Genomic DNA, 19383 nt, shown 5'->3' on the forward strand with positions numbered 1-19383 from the left:
GGACGCTTAACCGACTGCGCCACCCAGGCGCCCCTCTCCCTCCTTTGAACTTTACTTTTCTCTACAGCACTTATCACCACTTGACATTTTATATTTAACTTATTTGTCCGTTGTGTCTTCTCCAGCTAGCTGTCCCAACAGCAGACATTTTTGTTCCATTTTGTTAGTATTTGGTCAATATCTGTGGAATGAGCCCTAATATTTAACCAAGAGTACGACATTTTGGAGATGTGTTGGTAGTTCTTGAAAAAATTAAATAAGCATCTACTCTATGTCCTGGAAATTCTACTCCTAGACATTTATCTAAAAGAAATGAAAATATATGTCCTCGTCCTCCCCCCACCATAGAGGCCTATAAAAGTCCCATATAAGACTGTGCATGATAAGTCACACAGACTTATGCAGTCTAAAAAAGAAAACAAACAAACACAAAGAGACTTACAAGATTTTTTTAAATGTTTATTTATTTTTGAGAGAGACAGAGACAGAGTGCAAGCAGGGGAGGGGCAGGGAGAGAGGGAGACACAGAATCCAAAGCAGGCTCCAGGCTCCGAGCTGTCAGCACAGAGCCCAACGCAGGGCTCGAACTCACAAACCATGAGATCATGACCTGAGCCAAGGTCAGATGCTCAACCGACTGAGCCACCCAGGCACCCCTATAGGCTCTTAAGTACAGAGAGCAAATTGGTGGTTGCCAGAGGGGAGGTGGAAGAGGGGACAGATGAATACCCTATGGTATATCCCTTAAATGAATTAGCACTCAGCAATGAAAAGGAATCAATTACTAATATAAAAAGCATATGCATGGATCTCAAACACTTCCGTGTGTGAAAGATGCCGGACATAAAAAGACACCGACAGATCATGCGATGTATTAGTTCATTCTATATGACCTTAAAGAAAGGCAAAGCTAATCTGTGGTAGTAAATATTAGAGCCGCGGTGACCTGGGGTGCACTGGCATGGCCTGGCAGGGACCGGGGGGAGCTTTCTGGAGTCACGGAAGTGTTGTGCTCAATTGAGTTTTAGGTAGTGGTTACAGAAATGGAAACAAAGTGCCAAGATGTGTCACGTGAATCCCTTAAGAATCTTAGTAACGGGCACAAAATAGGTGCTCCAAAGATGTTAATTCTCTGTCTTGCTATTGAAAATAAAAGACAGGACCCCTGGGTGGCTCAGTCGGTTAAGCGTCCGACTTCGGCTCAGGTCATGGTCTCGCGGTTTGTGAGTTGGAGCCCCGCGTGGGGCTCTGCGCTGACCGCTCGGAGCCTGGAGCCTGCTTCCCATTCTGTGTCTCCCTCTCTCTCTCTGCCCCTCCCTCTGCCCCTCTATCTCTCTCTCTCTCTCAAAAATAAACATTAAAAATTAAAAATAAAATAAAAGACAATTCTTTATCCTGATCGCTTCGCTCCGACTAATTCAAGGTTTTTGCTATCTTTTATGCCCGTTGGCAATCTTGCGAGCATGCCCTGTGTTCTTCAGAAATTGAAAAATACAGTCCCTAAGACCGTAAGTGCTTTTGACCTTGACACAAGGCAAAACTGGGTCAAATTGAATCGATTTAGATAATGGCAAGGTTAAAAGTCATTTCTGAAATGTATTCCCTGAACGTCAGATCATTTTTTTTTTTTTTAAGGCAGTGAATGATAGAAGGGGCTCGTTGGCAAAAGACTTTAAAAACTGCCATTTTGATTCTCAAAGTACATGTCTACCAAAGGTCGTGAATTTGGTTGGTGCTGTCATTTTATTAGCATGGAAAATAAAAGTCATTATTGGTTGATTTTGCATTATTGACTTTCGTAATGATTTCTGTCACTGTGAAGCGGTGCTCCAGGGATTCTGTGTGATCGTTACATCTTTGATGGGGCTCCCTTCATCCATTTCCCTGAGGGGCATCACGACAGCCAGGTCAGCAGGATGTCAGTTCTGAGTCAGGCTGCAAGAAGGGGCCGCTCTCCCCTGCAGTGACAGCCCCGGGACTCTGGGAGGCTGTGGGTGGCAGGCAGATCTGAGGACCTGAAACCCACATCTGAGAATCTGCAGGAGGTAGGAGGACTGTGACCGCTCAGAATCTGGTCGCCCCAGGCTGACCAGAGGTGCCCTGATAACCCACCTTCGGAGGTCATATTAAAGTGACAAACCAACACAGCTCCACCCTCCAAGACTTTGACCCTCCCTGCACCTTTGTCCGGGAAATCCCTGTCCGTGTAACTGACTGTGACCATCCAGCTGGAACAAGCAGTCTGTCTCCTTTATTCTCCCTTCGCGATTAGACTTGATCAGAGGCTGGGAGCGGTTTGCGCGCATCTGGAAGCAGCGAGAAGCAGCTAATGTTAAACTCCACCCTTTCCGGGTTTGCACGGCCTGTGTTCCCTTCCACCTGAGCCAGCAGTCCCAGGACCCTCGGCCAACCAAAGCCCCCACGATCTGCCTTCTGCCTTCAGGTTTTCCTTGTAGATGGGCATCATTGGACGTTATTGGAATTCAAGAGGGAAATGTGGGACACTACTTTCTCCCTGTCCCATCAGTGCCACATGGGGTATTTTATGGAGTAAGATGAATATTATAAAGCCTCCGTGGCCCTGGGCAAATCTGTCTTTCTAAGCCTCATTTCCTCTTCTAGAAAGTGGGGATGCCATTACTTACCTTGCAGGGCTGTCCTGGGGATCGAATGAAGAAATGAATATAGTTCCTGGCACACCGCCTTCCGCTAAGTGCTCAACAGATGGGAGGTATCGCTGAGTGTAATTAATTTTATGATCGTATCATAAAACCTCGCTCTCTCCTACTCGTAGTCCCCAGTTAGAATGTTCTCCAGGCTTCACTACTGCACTGGGTGTCTCCATCCTGTTGGTCTTCCCAGGGTGTTTTGCCTGGACGCTTCTGCACCCACTGTATCAGAGACTCTCACCTTTGGTTAGGTGTCCCTTCCAAAGAGATGGAAAAAAGGAGTCTGAGAAGAAAGGATACTTTGAGAATTCTTCTGAAATCCTGAAAAGTCTTTGTTTTCTCCTATGACTCAGTTTCCTTAGCAAATCCTTAGCAAATGCAGAACCGCTTAGCACCCATCAGGCGAGCAGAAATGTGGAAACTAACAAGTTCACGTTAGTAAAATCGTTTGGTGTCATCGGACAGAAATGTTCCAAGATGACACGGGCAATTCTGCGTTTTATTTATTTTATTTATTTTGAGAGAGAGAAAAAAAGGAAGCACACGAGTGGAGGAGGGGCAGAGAGAGGGAGAGAGAAAGAATCCCAAGCAGCCTCCCCACTCTCAGCACGGAACCCAGTGTGGGGTTCGAACTCATCAACTGTGAGAACATGACCTGAGTCGAAATCAAGAGTCGGATGTTCAACCCGCTGAGCCACCCAGGGGCTCCTTGCTTGTTGTTTTCTAATTCCTTTAGTAGGATGATCGCCACAGAATGATCATGACCTCTTCTTGCTGGAATGGTCCACAGAGAGCTGGTCCCTGGTGCCCTGACTGCGGTCCACAGAAAGCCTTCAAGCAGGGGCTGTGACTGTCTGTAACTGCACCTAATTTTTGTGGATATGCGTGTTTTTGGAGAGACGTCCACTGCTTTCGTAGCTTCTCAGGGATTCAGGTCCCAACCTCCTGATCTTACACATGGAGAAGCTAAGGCCCGTGGAAAATGGAGGGGGAGGGGCGTCCAAACTAATTTAAACATGGTTATATGTAAAGGAAGACTATTGAGAAAAGCCATAGCGGGGCGCCTGGGTGGCTCAGGTCGGTTAAGCATCCAACTTCGGCCCAGGGCACCATCTCGCAGTTGGTAAGTTTCGAGCCCCACGTCGGGCTCTGTGCTGACAGCTTGGAGCCTGGAGCTTGTTTCAGATTCTGTGTCTCCCTCTCTCGCGGCCCCTCCCCTGCTCATGCTCTGTCTCTCTCTGTCTCAAGAATAAACATTAAAATTTTTTTCTTAATTTTAAAAAAGAAGAAGAAGAAGAAGAAGAGCCACAGGACCACTGCTTTATTTCCCTGTATCTTTTCAGCCTGCCTATCAGGCAAATTGTTTCCAAAACCTCCCTGCTATCCATGTACTATGTGCTCTGCCTTGGAGAGAGGGTTGTCAGATTTCCAAACAAACCAGCAGCAATGACAACAACAAAAAGGATGCCTCGTTCTATTCAAACCTCACATACACAATAGATAATGTTCAAGTATAAATCGATCGCATATCTGAAATTCACATTTAACTGGGCAGCCCTCTGTGGGGATACCAAAGCCACAGCCCTGACCTGTATAGCACATTTAAGAGAGAGTCATCTGGGAGCAGAGACCGGGGCCCCTGAACTGGCCGACAAGTCTGGAAGGAGCCCGAGGGAAGGGCATAGATCCATGACCCAGGGGTTAGGTAGTAATTTTCCTAGGCTAAGCGGGGTGAGGGAGGCCTCTTAAAACTGAGGAAGACTGAAACTAAGGAGTCAAAATACAGTCTCCTCCTGACCTAATGACAGCAAGAGGTATGGCAGGGGCTCCCCCTCTCCTGTGAAGGAAAGCTGGCAGAACACAAGGCTGGTATGGGGTCTCATGACACCTTGCAGGACATTAGAAGAATGCCCCTTCCATAAGGAAAAAGCCATAAATTATTGTTTCTTTTTTTTTAATTTTTTTTTTAATGTTTATTCATTTTTGAGAGACAGAGAGAGACAGAGCATGAGCGGGGAAGGGGCAGAGAGAGGGAGACACAGAATCCGAAGCAGGCTCCAGGCTCCGAGCCGTCAGCACAGAGCCCGACGCGGGGCTCGAACTCACGAACTGTGAGATCGTGCCCTAAGCTGGTCGGACGCTTCACCGACTGAGCCACCCAGGCGCCCCTGTTTCTTAATGATAATAATTACCAAAATAAAGTCAGTCTGTGTAAATTTTGCAGATTTAATTATTAAATACAAAAGCATAGAAAATGGAAAATTTAATCACAAATAATTAGAAACTCAAGAAACCAGACTATTACATAAGTACACGTCAACATTTTGCTTTCGTGGTGACATCGCTACGATAATTTCGTTGCCTAATTGTCCCACTATCTTGCGTCCTGTGAGAATCGTTGCTAGATTTGACTGCTTTAGTTGTGATATTTTAGGCCTTACGTCTTTGGAAATAAATCTGAGTTCTGAGAAACTATATTGGCAAAGTTAAATATATCCTGAGAGCTTCAGAAGTTTGCGCGAAGGCATCTGATAAGCTATAGCTGCAAATACATTAAAAGACACTAACAGATGACAAAGTGGATTTCAGAAAGTCACCTGAGGCTTTTGGATCCTCATATGTTGATATCCCCTGGATATCACGCTGCTTATATAGATCAGATCTATTTCTCTAATAAATTACACCGTGAAGCGCTACATGTTCATTACAATTCTCAAATACATGGCATCTAAATCCTTGAGAAGGTCATAACACTGAGCATCTAAGCCTGTCTTAAAACATGATATTGTTGTAAGAAATATAAAGCAATTTTTTTTTTCAAATTAATTTGTAGTGTAGTTGGGCTGTCATAGGATTTGGAGATTAAAGGGTTTTCATTAGCCTTTTTCTCGTATTTCCTACATGGAGTGATTGGCGTCAATGTAAGAGACCCTACAATTTGTTTAGCATCAATAATACGTATTTGATAACTACTGACTCTTTGTTTTTCTTCAAAACACTCCTGAATCCCTTCGATGCTTTGGGGATCGCTATGTACATTGAATTTTGGTTCCTATAACTATCTGCTAATGATATTAATTCTACTTAAAATGCTGTGCCAAATCAATCCTGAGCAAATACATTTAAAAGTGGGTTTCGAATTTGTTTTGAATTTTATTTTAATTCCAGTGTAGTGAACATACAGTGTTATGTTAGTTCCAGGTGTGCAATATAGTGATTCAGCAATTCATTTATTACTCAGTGTTCATCAAGGTAAGCGTCCTCTTTTTAAAAACAATTTTTTTAATGTTTATTTATTTATTTTGAGAGAGAGACAGAAAGAGTGGGAGAGAGAATCCCAAGGAGGATCCTCACTGCCAGTGCAGAGCCGGATGTGGGGCTCAAACTCATTGACTGTGAGATCGTGACCTGACCTAAAACCAAGAACCAGATGCTTAACCGACTGAGCCGCCCAGATGCCCCAAGGTTAAGTGTACTTTTTTTTTTAATATAATTTATTGTCAAATTGGCTAACATACAGTGTAGACGGTGTACCCTTGGCTTCAGCGGTAGATTCCCATGATTCATCACTTACATACAACACCCAGTGCTCATCCCAATAAGTGCCCTTCTCAATGCCCATCACCCATTTTTCCCCTCTCCCCTGACCCTACCCCCATCAGCCCTCCTTTTCTTCTCTGTCTTTAAGAGTCTCTTATGGTTTTTGAAACCATATTTGAAACAGGTTTTTCCCCTTCCCTTCCCCCATGGTCTCTATTGAGTTTCTCAAATTCCACATGAGTGAGAACATACAATATCTGTCTTTCTCTATTTCACTTAGCACAATACTCTCCAGTTCCATCCATGTTGCTGCAAATGGCATGATCTTATTCTTTCTCATTGCCAAGTAGTATTCCATCGTATATATAAGCCACATCTTCTTTATCCATTCATCAGTTGATGGACATTTGGGCCCTTTCCATAATTTGGCTATTGTTGAAAGCGCTGCTATAAACATTGGGGTCCATGTGCTCTTATGAATCAGCACTCCTGTATCCTTTGGATAAATACCTAATAGTGCAATTGCTGGGTCGTAGGGTAGTTCTATTTTTAATTTTTTGAGCAACCTCCACAGTTTTCCAGAGTGGCTGCACCAGTTTGCATTCCCACCGGCAGTGGGAGAGGGTTCCCATTTCTTCACATCCTCACCAACATCTATTGTTAGGCACTCTGACCACTGCGAGGTGGTAGCTCAGTGTGTTTTTGATTTGTATGTTCCTGATGATGACCAACGTTGAGCATCTTTTCATGTGTCTGTTAGCCATCTGGATGTCTTTGGAAAAGCGTCTATTCATGTCTTCTGCCCATGTCTTCACTGGATTATTTGTTTTTCAGGTGTTGAGGTTGGTAAATTCTTTATAGATTTTGGATACTAACCCTTTATCCGATATGTCATTTGCAAATATCTTTTCCCATTCCGTCGGTTGCCTTTTAGTTTTGTTGATTGTTTCCTTTACTGTGCGAAAGCTTTTTTTCTTTTTTTTTTAATTTTATTTTTTAAAATTTACATCCAACTTAGTTAGCATACAGTGCAACAATGATTTCAGGAGTAGATTCCTTAATGCCCCTTACCCATTTAGCCCATCCCCCCTCCCACAGTGCCTCCAGTAATCCTCAGTTTGTTCTCCATATTTATGAGTCTCTTCTGTTTTGTCCCCCTCCCTGTTTTTATATTATTTTTGTTTCCCTTCCCTTATGTTCATCTGTTTTGTCTCTTAAAGTCCTCTTATCAGTGAAATCATATGATTTTTGTCTTTCCTTGACTGACTAATTTCACTTAGCATAATACCCTCCAGTTCCATCCATGTAGTTGCAAATGGCAAGATTTCATTCTTTTTCATTGCCAAGTAATACTTCATTGTATATATATACCACATCTTCGTTATCCATCGATGTCATCCATCGATGGACCTTTGGGCTCTTTCCATACTTGGGTTATTGTTGATAGTGGTGCTGTAAACATGGGGGTGCATGTGTCCCTTCAAAACAGCACACCTGTATCCCGTGGAGAAATGCCTAGTCATGCAATTGCTGGGTCGTAAGGTAGTTCTATTTTTTGTTTTTTGAGGAACCTCCATACTGTTTTCCAGAGTGGCTGCACCAGCTTGCATTCCCACCAACAATTGAAAAGAGATTCTCTTTGTCCGCATCCTCGCCAACATCTGTTGTTGTCTGAGTTGTTAATGTTAGCCATTCTGACAGGTGTAAGGTGGTATCTCATTATGGTTTTGATTTGTATTTCCCTGATGATGAGTGATGTGGAGCATTTTTTCATGTGTCGGTTGGCCATCTGTATGTCTTCCTTGGAGAACTGTCTATTCATGTCTTTTGCCCATTGCTTCACTGGATTATTTGTTTTTTGGGTGTTGAGTTTGATAAATTCTTTGTAGATTTTGGATACTAACCCTTTATCTGATATGTGATTTGCAAATATCTTCTCCCATTCTGCCGGTTGCCTTTTAGTTTTTCTTATTGTTTCCTTCTCTATGCAGAAGCTTTTTATCTTTATGAGGTCCCAATAGTTCATTTTTGCTTCTATTTCCCCTGCCTTCAGAGACATGTTGAGTAAGAAGTTGCTGCAGCTGAGGTCAAAGAGGTTGTTGCCTGTTTTGTCTTCTAGGGTTTTGATGGTTTCCTGTTTCACATTTAGGTCTTTAATCCATTTTGAGTTTATTTTTGGTATGGTGTAAGAAAGTGGTCCAGTTACATTCTTCTGAATATTGCTGTCCAGTTCTCCCAGCACCATTTGCTAAAGAGACTGTCTTTTTTCCATTGGATACTGTTTTCTGCTTTGTCAAAGATTAGTTGGCCATATATTTGTGGGTCCAGTTCTGGGCTGTCTATTCTATTCCATTGGTCTATGTGTCTATTTTTGTGCCAATACCATACTATCTTGATGATTACAGCTTTGTAGTAAAGTCCAGGACTGGGATGCCTCCCACTTCGTTTTTCTTTTTCAACATTACTTTGGCTTAGAATTGTTTGTTCTAGCTTTGAGAAGAATGCCGGTGCAATTTTGATTGGGATTGCATTGAATATGTAGATTGCTTTGGGTAGTATTGACATTTTAACAATATTTATTCTTCCAATCCATGAGCATGGAATGTTTTTCCATTTCTTTGTGTCTTCTTCTCTTAATTCCTTCTACCTATTTCACCCATCTAACCCCCCCACCTCCTCTCTGGTAACCATCAGATTTATACTTAAGAGACTAGGGTGTTGGTTCGTTGGTCTGTTTTGTTTGTTTTTTTTTTGTTTTTTTTTTTTTGGTTTGTCCCTCTTTTATTCCCCTCCCCCCCGCCGCCCACTGATCAAACAAAAACTTTGTTCATTGTTTTGTTTCTTAAATTCCACATATGAACGAAATCATATTATACTTGTCTTTCTCTGGCTGACTTATTTTGCTTAACATTATACTCTCTAGCTCCATCCATTGTTGTTGCAAATGATAAGATTTCATTCTTTTTTGATGCCTGAATAATATTCCAGTGTGGGGGGGAGAGGGTATATCATAGCTTCTTTATATTATCCATTCAATCAGTCAATGGACACTTGGGCTGCTTCCATGTCTTGGCTATTGTAAATAATGCTGTAGTAAACATAGGGGTATATGTATCCCTTCGAATTAGGGTTTTGGTATTCTTTGGGTAAATAACAGTAGTGCAATTACTGGATTGTAGAGTAGTTCTATTTTTAATTTTTGAGGAACCTCCGCACTCTCTTCCACAGTGGCCACACCAATTTTCATTCCCACCAATGGTACACGAGGGTTCCTTTTTCTCTGCTTCCTCGTTTCTTGTGTTTTCAATTTTAGCCACTCTGAAAGGTGTAAGGTGGTATCTCATTGTGGTTTTGATTTGCATTTCCCAGATGATGAGTGATGTTGAGCATCTTTTCACGTGTCTGTTGGCCATCTGTACGTCTTCTTTGGAGAAATGTCTGTTCATGTCTTCTGCCCATTTTTAATTGGATTATTTGTTTTTCGTGTGTGTGTTGAGCTGTATAAGTTCTTTATATGTTTTGGATACTAACCTTTATCAGCTTTGTAATTTGCAAATACCTTCTTCCATTCAGTATGTTGTCTTTTAGTTTCGTTGGTTGTTTCCTGTGCTGTACAAAGGCTTTTTGTTTTGATTTAGTCCCAATAGTTTATTTTTGCTTTTGTTTCCCTTGTTTAAGGAGACATATCTAGAAATATGCTGTTATAGCTGATGTTAGGAACATTACTGCCTGTGCTCTCTTCTAAGATTTTTATGGTTTCAGGTGTCACATTTAAATCTTTAATCCGTTTTGAGTTTATTTTTATGTATGTATGTTTATTTTATGTATGTATTTTTATGCATGTAGCTGTCCAGTTTTCCCAACACCATTTGTTCAAGAGACTATCTTTTTCCCATTGCATATTCTTACCTCCTCTGTCTAAGATTAATTGACCATATAATCATAGGTTTATTTCTGGGCTCTATTCTATTCCATTGACCTGTGTATCTACTTTTGTACCAATACCATACTGTTTTGATTAGTACAGCTTTGTAATATAACTTGAAGTCTAGAATTGTGATACTTCCAGCTTTGTTTTTCTTTGTAAGATTGCTTTGGCTATTCGGGGTCTTTTGTGGTTCCATACAAATTTTACGATTGTTTGTTGTAGTCTGTGAAAAAATCCTCTTGGTATTTTGATAGGGATTGCATTAAATCTGTAGGTTGCTTTGGGTAGTGTGGGCATTTTAGTAATATTTGTTCTTCCAATCCATAAGTTTGGAATGTTTTTCCATTTGTTTATGTTGTCTACAAGTGGATTTTTAAAAAAAGTATATCTTTGGCTGAAATCTAGAATTTACATCTTTATTAAACGTGAAGAATTTCTAGAACAAAATTGTGTAATTGACTTTGCATGGCACCTAGGACATCAACTCAACCTTCCCACTTGGTATCCAATAATGTTTCAAATTTATGTTTGGTAAATTTGTTTTCAATACGCTCCAACATTTCATTAAAGTTGAAAAGAGTTACATAGTTTTTGGATAGTATAAAAAATGCCTATAGTTCAAAAGACTTTTTTTGTCTGCATCATTTCTTACCAAGTTTAAAAAATGTGTGGAACTTGACATGAAATGTCAGAGACAGAGTAGAGTGAAAAAGAGTGTCCCTCTGTCACCTCAGCCCAGCATGGGGCCTTGGACTGGAGCGAGGTGAGGAGGGTATCCACTTGGGGTGCGATTGGAGAAGCCTACATTGGGGTAAAGTGGGAATCCCCACAGAGGGGAAGCCTAGCGAGGCATCAAAGTCTGAGCAGGAGGATGGGGTGTCCACATGAGTAGGGACAGCGCAGCACAGAGAATCTGAGCCAATGTGAGGTGAGGTGGACATCTGACAGGGGAGATACAAGTTTGGGCACATACAGGGTAACTGATCAAATCGTGTAAGAATATTAAGGATAATGAGAGCCAGGTTTCTTATATTTGGTTACAAGTATGGCAGGGAAAAGAGCTAGAATTAGACCTATGTGTTGGATTGGGATTGAAAGTAATTGTATGAACTCGATATATAGATACATAGAAGTAAACACAGATGGAAATGTGTATAAGTATGCTCACAAACGCACGTGTGTGTGCATACACATACATACATATATTTAACATTGTTCATTAACTTGCTTGGAAACAATGACATCCCAATGGCAATGAGCACACCTAGGGTGCACATCTTGGCTTCTAAACTCCATTTTCCACTTAAAAGAAGCAGGAGAAGTTAACTGATTCTGGGGCTGGGCAGGAAAAGTATGAGATAAACTTGGAACATCTTGTGTCGAAGTGCTCAAAGAATGAGAACTACTTAAGGACACAGAAGTCAGCTTACAGGGCCCCCTACTGGTCAGGTTGGGGACAACACAATCACCAGAATAAATAAGGATGGTAACAGTTTTAATTCATTAAAAAATAGAAAAACGAATGTCAATACAACTATTAAAAATAAATAATAAAATGTTTGATGAGGAATGGTATATTTAAGTAGTGTTAAAATACCACCCCACAAACCGCTTCTGAATTTTGAAAGGAAAAAGTGTACCTTCACAGGGTAGACTGGAAAAGTCTACCTTCACCGGGGGATCAAAATTAACATCATCAGTGACAGGAAAATCAAATCCTATGTCACCTTCGATGCAGTGAGAAGAAGACAGAGTCGCTTATAACCTGGATCTAATTATGAGGAAACATCAGACAAGCCAAAACGGAGGCACACTCCAGAACATAACCGGCCTGTAATCTTCAAAAGTGTCAAGTTTACAAAAGTCAAGAAATGCCAGAAAAAATTGTTCCAGACTGAGGGAGACTGAGACCAACGAATACGTGTATCCATCATAGGTTATTGGGACAATTGGCAGAATGTGAAGGGAGTCTGTGGATGAAATGATAGTTATCTATCCATGTAGATTTACTGATTTCAAAATCAGCGTGTGATGTGGTCATCTGGGAAACTATCCTCATCTGTAGGAAATCCACACTAACGTGTGCAAGCGTGATAGAGACTTGGGTTATCAAGGAACTCTGAAATGGTTTAGGAAATAAGCTCCTCATTATCCGAGTTTTTGATTGTTTCAAAATAAAAAATAATAATGCACAGCCTTCCGTGGAATATAAAATGTCCCACAATATGTTTTAAATGTGTTTTAATCTACTGTGTTTTCTATGCACATTTGCAGCACAGCTGTATTCCTGGCCCAAATAAATTTTTTTACTAAATTTAGTATCTGTGTTTCGCACACTTCGTAAGTGTTTTAACTTAGAATTTACAAACGTGCAAAGTAATAAAATTTTTAAGTCACAAGTAAATATAATTTAAAGTAATATGTATGTAACAAGTAGGTGATTTATTTATATACCAACCAAATTTCCATGTCATTGAAAGTAACTTCCGTAATACAATTAATGAAGCATTTTGCAGGAATTTCTAACTTATTTCTGTGTAATAGTTTGTGGCTTATTAACGATCAATGAATATTAGCTACTAAAAATGATTGTGCCATAATGAAAGCACATACAAATTGGAAACCCCAAATGCCATTCTGTTTTCAGCAAACAAATCTCAGAAGATACGATCAACAAATCAACTTCAAAATATCAAATTTAGCTAGTGTCTAATGTCAATGGTGTCTCATTTTTAAGTTTAAGATACAATTGGTATATGAATCAGAAAAGCAGCTCTCTGTCTAGAAGCAGCTTGGGCAAAAAGGTCTTTCCTTCATCCAACATGTTTTTATTTCACAATCAAAGCAGAACAATACAGAGGCATCTCCCACTGAACATAGTTAATCCATTCTTGAAGCTCAGACGCGCTGAACCACAACAAAAATAGTCTTTCACCCTGTTATTTTCGATGGGGAAATTTATCATACATTGCACGTCAACAGAAAATCCCAAACAACTTACGAAAGATAACTAAAACCCAGTAAAAATGCCTGCATGTAAGTAACAAACTCATGAAGGGATACGAAATGCTTAAAACATTTTTCCTGATCACCTAACAATTAATATGCTTGCCCCGTAGCCAACAGCATGTAGAGTTTGCATGCAACGTTACATTTGCAATGCACCCGGCAAATAGCAGACATCGACAAATGAATCTAATAGAGAAAATGCAGACGGAAGTTTGTGATGAATTAAGGACATTTCCTACCATGCTACTTACCAAGGGAGGCGGACACTTGGAGCTAACAAAACTTAAGCAGCTCCTGCTGTGGCTAAGCTTGGCTCCTGATATATTTTCAGAGAAGGTAGGTGACACTACGGGCTGGAAAAATTAAGGAGCGCTCGCTTACACTCTCAGCATTTATTTGTATAAATTTCACTATAGGGTGCTACTGAGACAGGCCATTTTTATTTTTTTTTAGTATCTATTAATTTTGAGAGAGAGAGAGAGAGAGAGAGAGAGAGCATGAGTGGGGGAGAGGCAGAGAGAGAGAGGAGAGCGAGGGAGAATCCCAGGCAGGCTCTGTACTACTTGTTAGCATACAGCCTGATGCGGGACTCAAGCTCACCAACCATGAGATCCTGACCGGCGCTGAACTCCAACACTTAACTGACTGAGCCACTCAGCCCTCCCTGGAAGGAGGCACTTTATTTCCATCTCTCAGAAAATTGTTACAACGTACTGATTTTCACAACCAAGGAGGCAGCTTTACGCGATCAAAAAATTGTCATGATAAGCAATCAACTGCCTCTTTGGAGTCAACGAATAAAAAAAATATTTTTTTTAAATATTTAAAATAACAAAGATATAAAGAGGTCTGTAGTGTTAAGGGCATGCCTATAGTTGAGGCGCATTGTGCCATGCACAACCCGAGCAGCTATACATGGCTGCCGGTAATCCGATTTGTACATCAATTCGTTTGGCAGTCCGTTAAGAGAGCCTTGCCCATAGATGCTGACAAGACAGCAGGGAAGCCTCCTTCCCTGGCTTTTTCGGGTATGCATCCATCTACCTAACTTACCTCACCAACTCGTGGCCGTCCTTACTGGAATAAGTTCATTCTCTTTTTCTCTTCCATAGGAGATGGGGAGAAGAGCTGTTTACATACGTGTATAGGTTTCCCATTGCCTCTTGCTCTGACCCCACACGATGATCTCCTCTCCACCCAGAAGTTCCCGGGGCAAATTAGAAAACTCAGACAGTTTTGGGTCGCCACGTCTCTTTGTTTTTTTTCCTCTACCTTAAGCCTTCCAGTAGGGCTCCCTAAACAGCTCTCTAAAACTAATCTTATCGCCATATGCTATGATCCTGCTTCCTCCTTCCTGTAAAGTTAGGCTTTGTTTTTGTTTTTGTTTCCCTAAAGTTTGGTTTCTCCGTATTGTTAACCCGGAAGGAGGCTGCAAACGTTTACTTTGATTTTTGGAGCACGAATGGCTAGAAGAATTTTGTGATGATACTGATTTTAAGTGAAGTGTATTTTTTCAAGTTTTGGGTTGGCGGGTCTGGGATGAGAGGTCCAATTCTAGATCTGTAGTTTCAAGACTCGGATGGATGTATCATGGGCCAGCAGAGCAGGAACTGATGGTCCCTGTCTTCTTTCAGAGCTGTGGTGTATTTCTTAAGAAACCACCTCCATTTTCCATCTCTTTAGAGATTAATCCTAGGAATTAGTGGTACAAACTGAAGTGTCCTGTGTCTTTTAAAAAATCTTTTCCAAAGTGAGTGGGAGAGATATAGTCCGATAAAGGGCAGGAAGAAAATACTAGATGGTTGATTTGTATTTCTTGTCATCCATTTAAATGTTTCCTTTTGTGGGGCGCCGGGGTGCTCAGTCAGTTGAGCGTCTGACTTCAGCTCAGGTCATGATCTCACTGCTCACGGGTTCGAGCCCCGCGTCGGGCTCTGTATAAGGAAGTTCTCAAGGGGCGCCTGGGTGGCTCAGTCAGTTGAGTGTCCGACCTCTGTTCAGGTCATGATCTCGCAGTTCGTGGGTTCGAGCCCCACGTCGGCTCTGTGCTGACAGCTTGGAGCCCGCTTCAGATTCTGTGTCTCCCTGTCTCTCTTTGCCCCTCCCCTGTTCATGCTCTGTCTCTCTCTTTCACTCTAATATAAAATAAGACATAAAAAATGTAAATGTCCACCTTTTGCATATCACTTGTAATGCACATAATTTAATATAGTACAGGCTATAATTTATAAATAAATATACTTACGTTGGTGTTATGTCCTCAAAACTTTTTTTTTATTTTATTATTGATTGATTGATTTTTTGGCAGACGAGAGGTGCACAATAATAAATGTTTGGAGATCACGGCTCCAGGAACTCAGATCTAGGTCTTTTCATTCTGTGCATCATTAGACCCCCTTGACCACATGTCTGCTCCCCGAAATACGCCCTGGGCAGCACCCAGCTCTCACCCTTCCCTCAAGCAGTCACAGCGGGCTGCGCTGGGGTTACCTTAAGGGATAAGGGCGGCCTCCTGGGTTTGCTGTCACCCCCACGCACGGTCCTTCCTACGGAACAGTTAGTGCGGCCCACGTTTGCAATCACAGGCTCTGGAACCAAAGTGGGCGGAGATCCCAGCTGGCCCCTCGGTAGCAATGTGGCTTTTGGGAGTGTTGTGTGACTTCTCACCAAGGCTTAATGCTCATCCATAATATGGAGGAGAAAATAATGTGATTCTCAGAGGGCTGTGAGACCGACCATTCCCCTCGGTGCTCAGCAGTACCAGGCACCTAGTGGGCCACTGATAAAAAAGAAAATTGATATGATAAGGGACAAAACATAAGAGACTCTTCAATATGGAGAACAAACAGAGGGTTGCTGGAGGGGTTGTGGGAGGGGGAATGGGCTACATGGGTAAGAGGCATTAAGGAATCTACTCCTAAAATCATTGTTGCCCTACATGCTACCTAACTTGGACGGAAATTAAAAAATAAATTAAATAAATAAAAAAAGAAAGTTGATATTATAGTTATTATTACTCGTACTAACAAAACTCGTAATATGAGAAGACTTTTTTTAATTTTTAATAAGAAGGCTTATTTATTAAAAAATTTGTTTCATGTTTATTTATTTTTGAGAGAGAGAGAGAGACAGAGCGCGAGTCGGGGAGGGGCAGAGAGAGAGAGGGAGACACAGAATCCGAAGCAGGCTCCAGGCTCTGAGCTGTTCAGCACGTAGCCCAGTGTGGGGCTCGAACTCACAAACCATGAGATCATGACCTGAGCTGAAGTTCAACATGCAACCAACTGAGCCTCCCAAGTGTCCCATAGTGTTTATTTATTTTTGAGAGAGAGAGAGAGAGAGAGAGAGGGAGGGGCAGAGAGGGCAGGGGGACACAGAATTTGAAGCAGGCTCCAGGCTCTGAGCTGTCAGCCCGTAGCCCAGCGCGGGGCCTGAACTCGCGAACCGTGAGATCATGACTTGAGCAGAAGTGGGATGCTTAATTGACTGAGGCACCCAGGCGCCCTGAGAAGACTTTAAAGCAAGGTCTCTTTGCCTAGATTTCCAAGATTAACCTGCTTCAGACTGAATTCTGCTCTCCTGCAAAGAATGAGTTAGCCAGAGGCCAGTGGGTTTCTTCTGGATCTTTTCTGAACTTTTTAGGGTCCTCCCCGGAGAAAAGTTCTAAGGGAAGACAAAGTGGAGAAATACTCTCACTCTCACTTCAAAGGACGTGTAGGAAGTGGTTACTTTTGCCAAAAAAAATTAGTGCCTGGGACATACAAGACACTCAATGAAGCCTTCTGTAGACCGAATGTTTGTGTCCCTCCAGAATTCATATATTGAAACCTTAATGCACAAGGTGACAGTATCGGGAGGTGGGGTCTTTGGGAGATGTTTAGGTCATGAGGTGGAGCCCTCATGCACAAGATTAGCATCTTCCTAAAAGAGACCCCGCAGAGATCCCTTGCCCCCTCCACCACGGGAGGTTACAGGGAGAAGATGGTCATCTGTGACCCTGGAGGTGGCCCTTGAATAGACATGGAGTTTGCCAGTGCCTTGAGCTTAGACTTCCGAGCCCTAGGAGCGTGAGAAATAAATGTCTGTTGTTTAAACCACCCAGTCTATGGTGCTTTTGTTACAGCAGCCCAAAGAGAAGGCTTGTCTCTTACATCTAAAAATAACACAAATACCAACAATAATAAAAAAGGCACATTGTGGCCACTGACATGTAATGAACATCATCTCTCCTCTATGGCGCCAAGAGCTCAATCAGGTTTGGACCACGAGGCAGAGTATGATTAACTACAAACACCGGCAAGATGTCTAAATGTTCAATTCCTCTTCCTGTTACTTTTCTGCTACAACAAAAGGAAAGTCCTAGGCAGGCTTCGGTTGCCACTGAGCCTAAAACAGCCAAATCCCCAATTAGAAAGCTTTGGGGTTTGTTTTAATTGTGGGTGTGTGAAGTTACCCAGAAGCTCTGTTTGATCATTCCAATGGGTGTTTTGCTACAAGGTTGCAAATACATCTTAGTCTAGCAACTAAGGTGCACAAAAATATACGTTTAGCATCTTAAAATGTGTCTAAATGTCTGTTTCAGTTCTAGTTTTGCCTATTGTTTTGGGCTCAGGGGTTTGAATGTAACCGCGGGGGGGCCCCCCCCCCAGATTCCGATGTTGAGGTCCTAACACCCAGCACTTCAGAATGTAACTGTATTCAGACCCTAGATCCTTGAAGGGGTGATTAAAGGGGCACCTGGGTGGCTCAGTGGGTTAAGCACCTGACTCTTGCACTCAGCTCAGTCTTGATCTCAGGGTTGTGAGTTCAAGCCCTGCATTAGGCTCTGCCCGGGCATAAAGCCTACAATCAATCAATCATTCAATGATTAAGGTAAAATGAGCTCATTGGGGGTAGGCTCTAATTCAACATGACTGGTGTGCTTATAAGAAGAGGACACTAGGACACAGACAATACACACTGAAGGGCAATGTGTCGTCTGACGACACAGCAGAGGAGACAGTTATCTGCAAGCCAAGGAGAGAGGCCTCGGAGAATTGAACCCTCCTGACACCTTGACCCTGGACTACCAGCCTCCAGAACTGTGAGAAAATAAAGTGTATGTTGCCCACGCCCCCCCCAGCTTTTGGCATTTTGTTATGGCAGCCCGAGCAGGGCACCTATGATTCAGAAATTTGAGGACCTCCCCCCCTCCCCCCACTATACCCTAAAGTTCTTTTTCGGCTTGAGAGGCTTGTGGGATGCTACGGGGTCCGGGAAGGAGGCTCCCGGCATTCACGCCACTAGGTCATCGAGACGCTGCACAGCTGTTCCCAGGGCTGGCTACATAATTTGCAGGCCCAGCACAAAATGAAGATATACGGCCTTTTGTTCAAAAGCACAGATGAAGAGTTGTTAAAGATACTAAAATAGAAAGCCCATTTCCTCCAAGGTCTGTCTTTCCACGTGCCATGGCCGGTGTTTTCGCTTCGCATTTAACGTCATTCCAAGTAAATAAACATTTACAAACCTAATTAGGAGCATGAATTTTACCACCCATCTTTGTACGGTGCAATGTCAGTTTTAAATAATCCGCACGTGGACGCGGCAGCTGGTCCGGGCACATGCACCCTGTTCTCACCAGGACGGTGGAAATCCTGCGCTCGGCCAGCTCAGCTGTCTTTACTCCACCTGGTGAGACAGGCCGTGTTCCACCAACCCTCCCGCCCTCAGCTTACTGATGGGTAAGGAACCCGAAAGGACGGGGGGCAGGGGGCCGCCCTTTCTTTCCCTTCGCTTCTAAGTCACCGCTTGCAGCCTAAGCGCTTGCTAACACAGGGAGGTAACGTGAGTGAGAAAGGGTATGACCCGGTTCTGGGTTGTTCACCAGAGGCCATTGCCTTCTGTCTGTGCTCAGAGCAAGCTCTGCTTCGTAGGGAAAGGGTGCTCCTGTTGACTCAGTCATCGATGTAACGCTTAGCTTCTCTTGCTGAACCCCAGGCACTGGGTGTCACTGTCCAGCGGCACTCGCCAGGCGGGAGACCAGTATTTGAACATGAGGAGGCAAGGGACGGTGGACACGCATACCGGGCGGTCTCCTCGGCTCATGTGTGTGCTCCGCTGTCCCATCCCCCCCACTCCCAAAACACAAGTTCAAAAATAAAACTGAAGAATTACCAGTGACAGCAGAGCATTATACTGGCCATGGCATCCTTCCGGGGGCGGGGCCTTCCGGGGGCGGGGCCTTCCGGGGGCGGG

General features: G+C 42.8%; 1 protein-coding gene across 1 annotated transcript in view; it reads left to right on the forward strand.

The window, feature by feature from the left end:
• The first annotated feature begins 17166 nt into the window (after positions 1-17166).
• Positions 17167-19383, forward strand: part of PGBD5 (piggyBac transposable element derived 5) — a 120758-nt gene continuing 118541 nt past the window's right edge. Inside the window, exon 1 of the mRNA XM_040464915.1 lies at positions 17167-17213. Within this exon, the coding sequence (XP_040320849.1) occupies positions 17167-17213 (47 nt within the window). The remainder of the gene's footprint in view (positions 17214-19383) is intronic.

The sequence above is a fragment of the Herpailurus yagouaroundi genome, unplaced genomic scaffold, assembly GCF_014898765.1.
Source record: "Herpailurus yagouaroundi ecotype Mexico unplaced genomic scaffold, PumYag 530, whole genome shotgun sequence".
Classification (NCBI taxonomy): domain Eukaryota; kingdom Metazoa; phylum Chordata; class Mammalia; order Carnivora; family Felidae; genus Herpailurus; species Herpailurus yagouaroundi.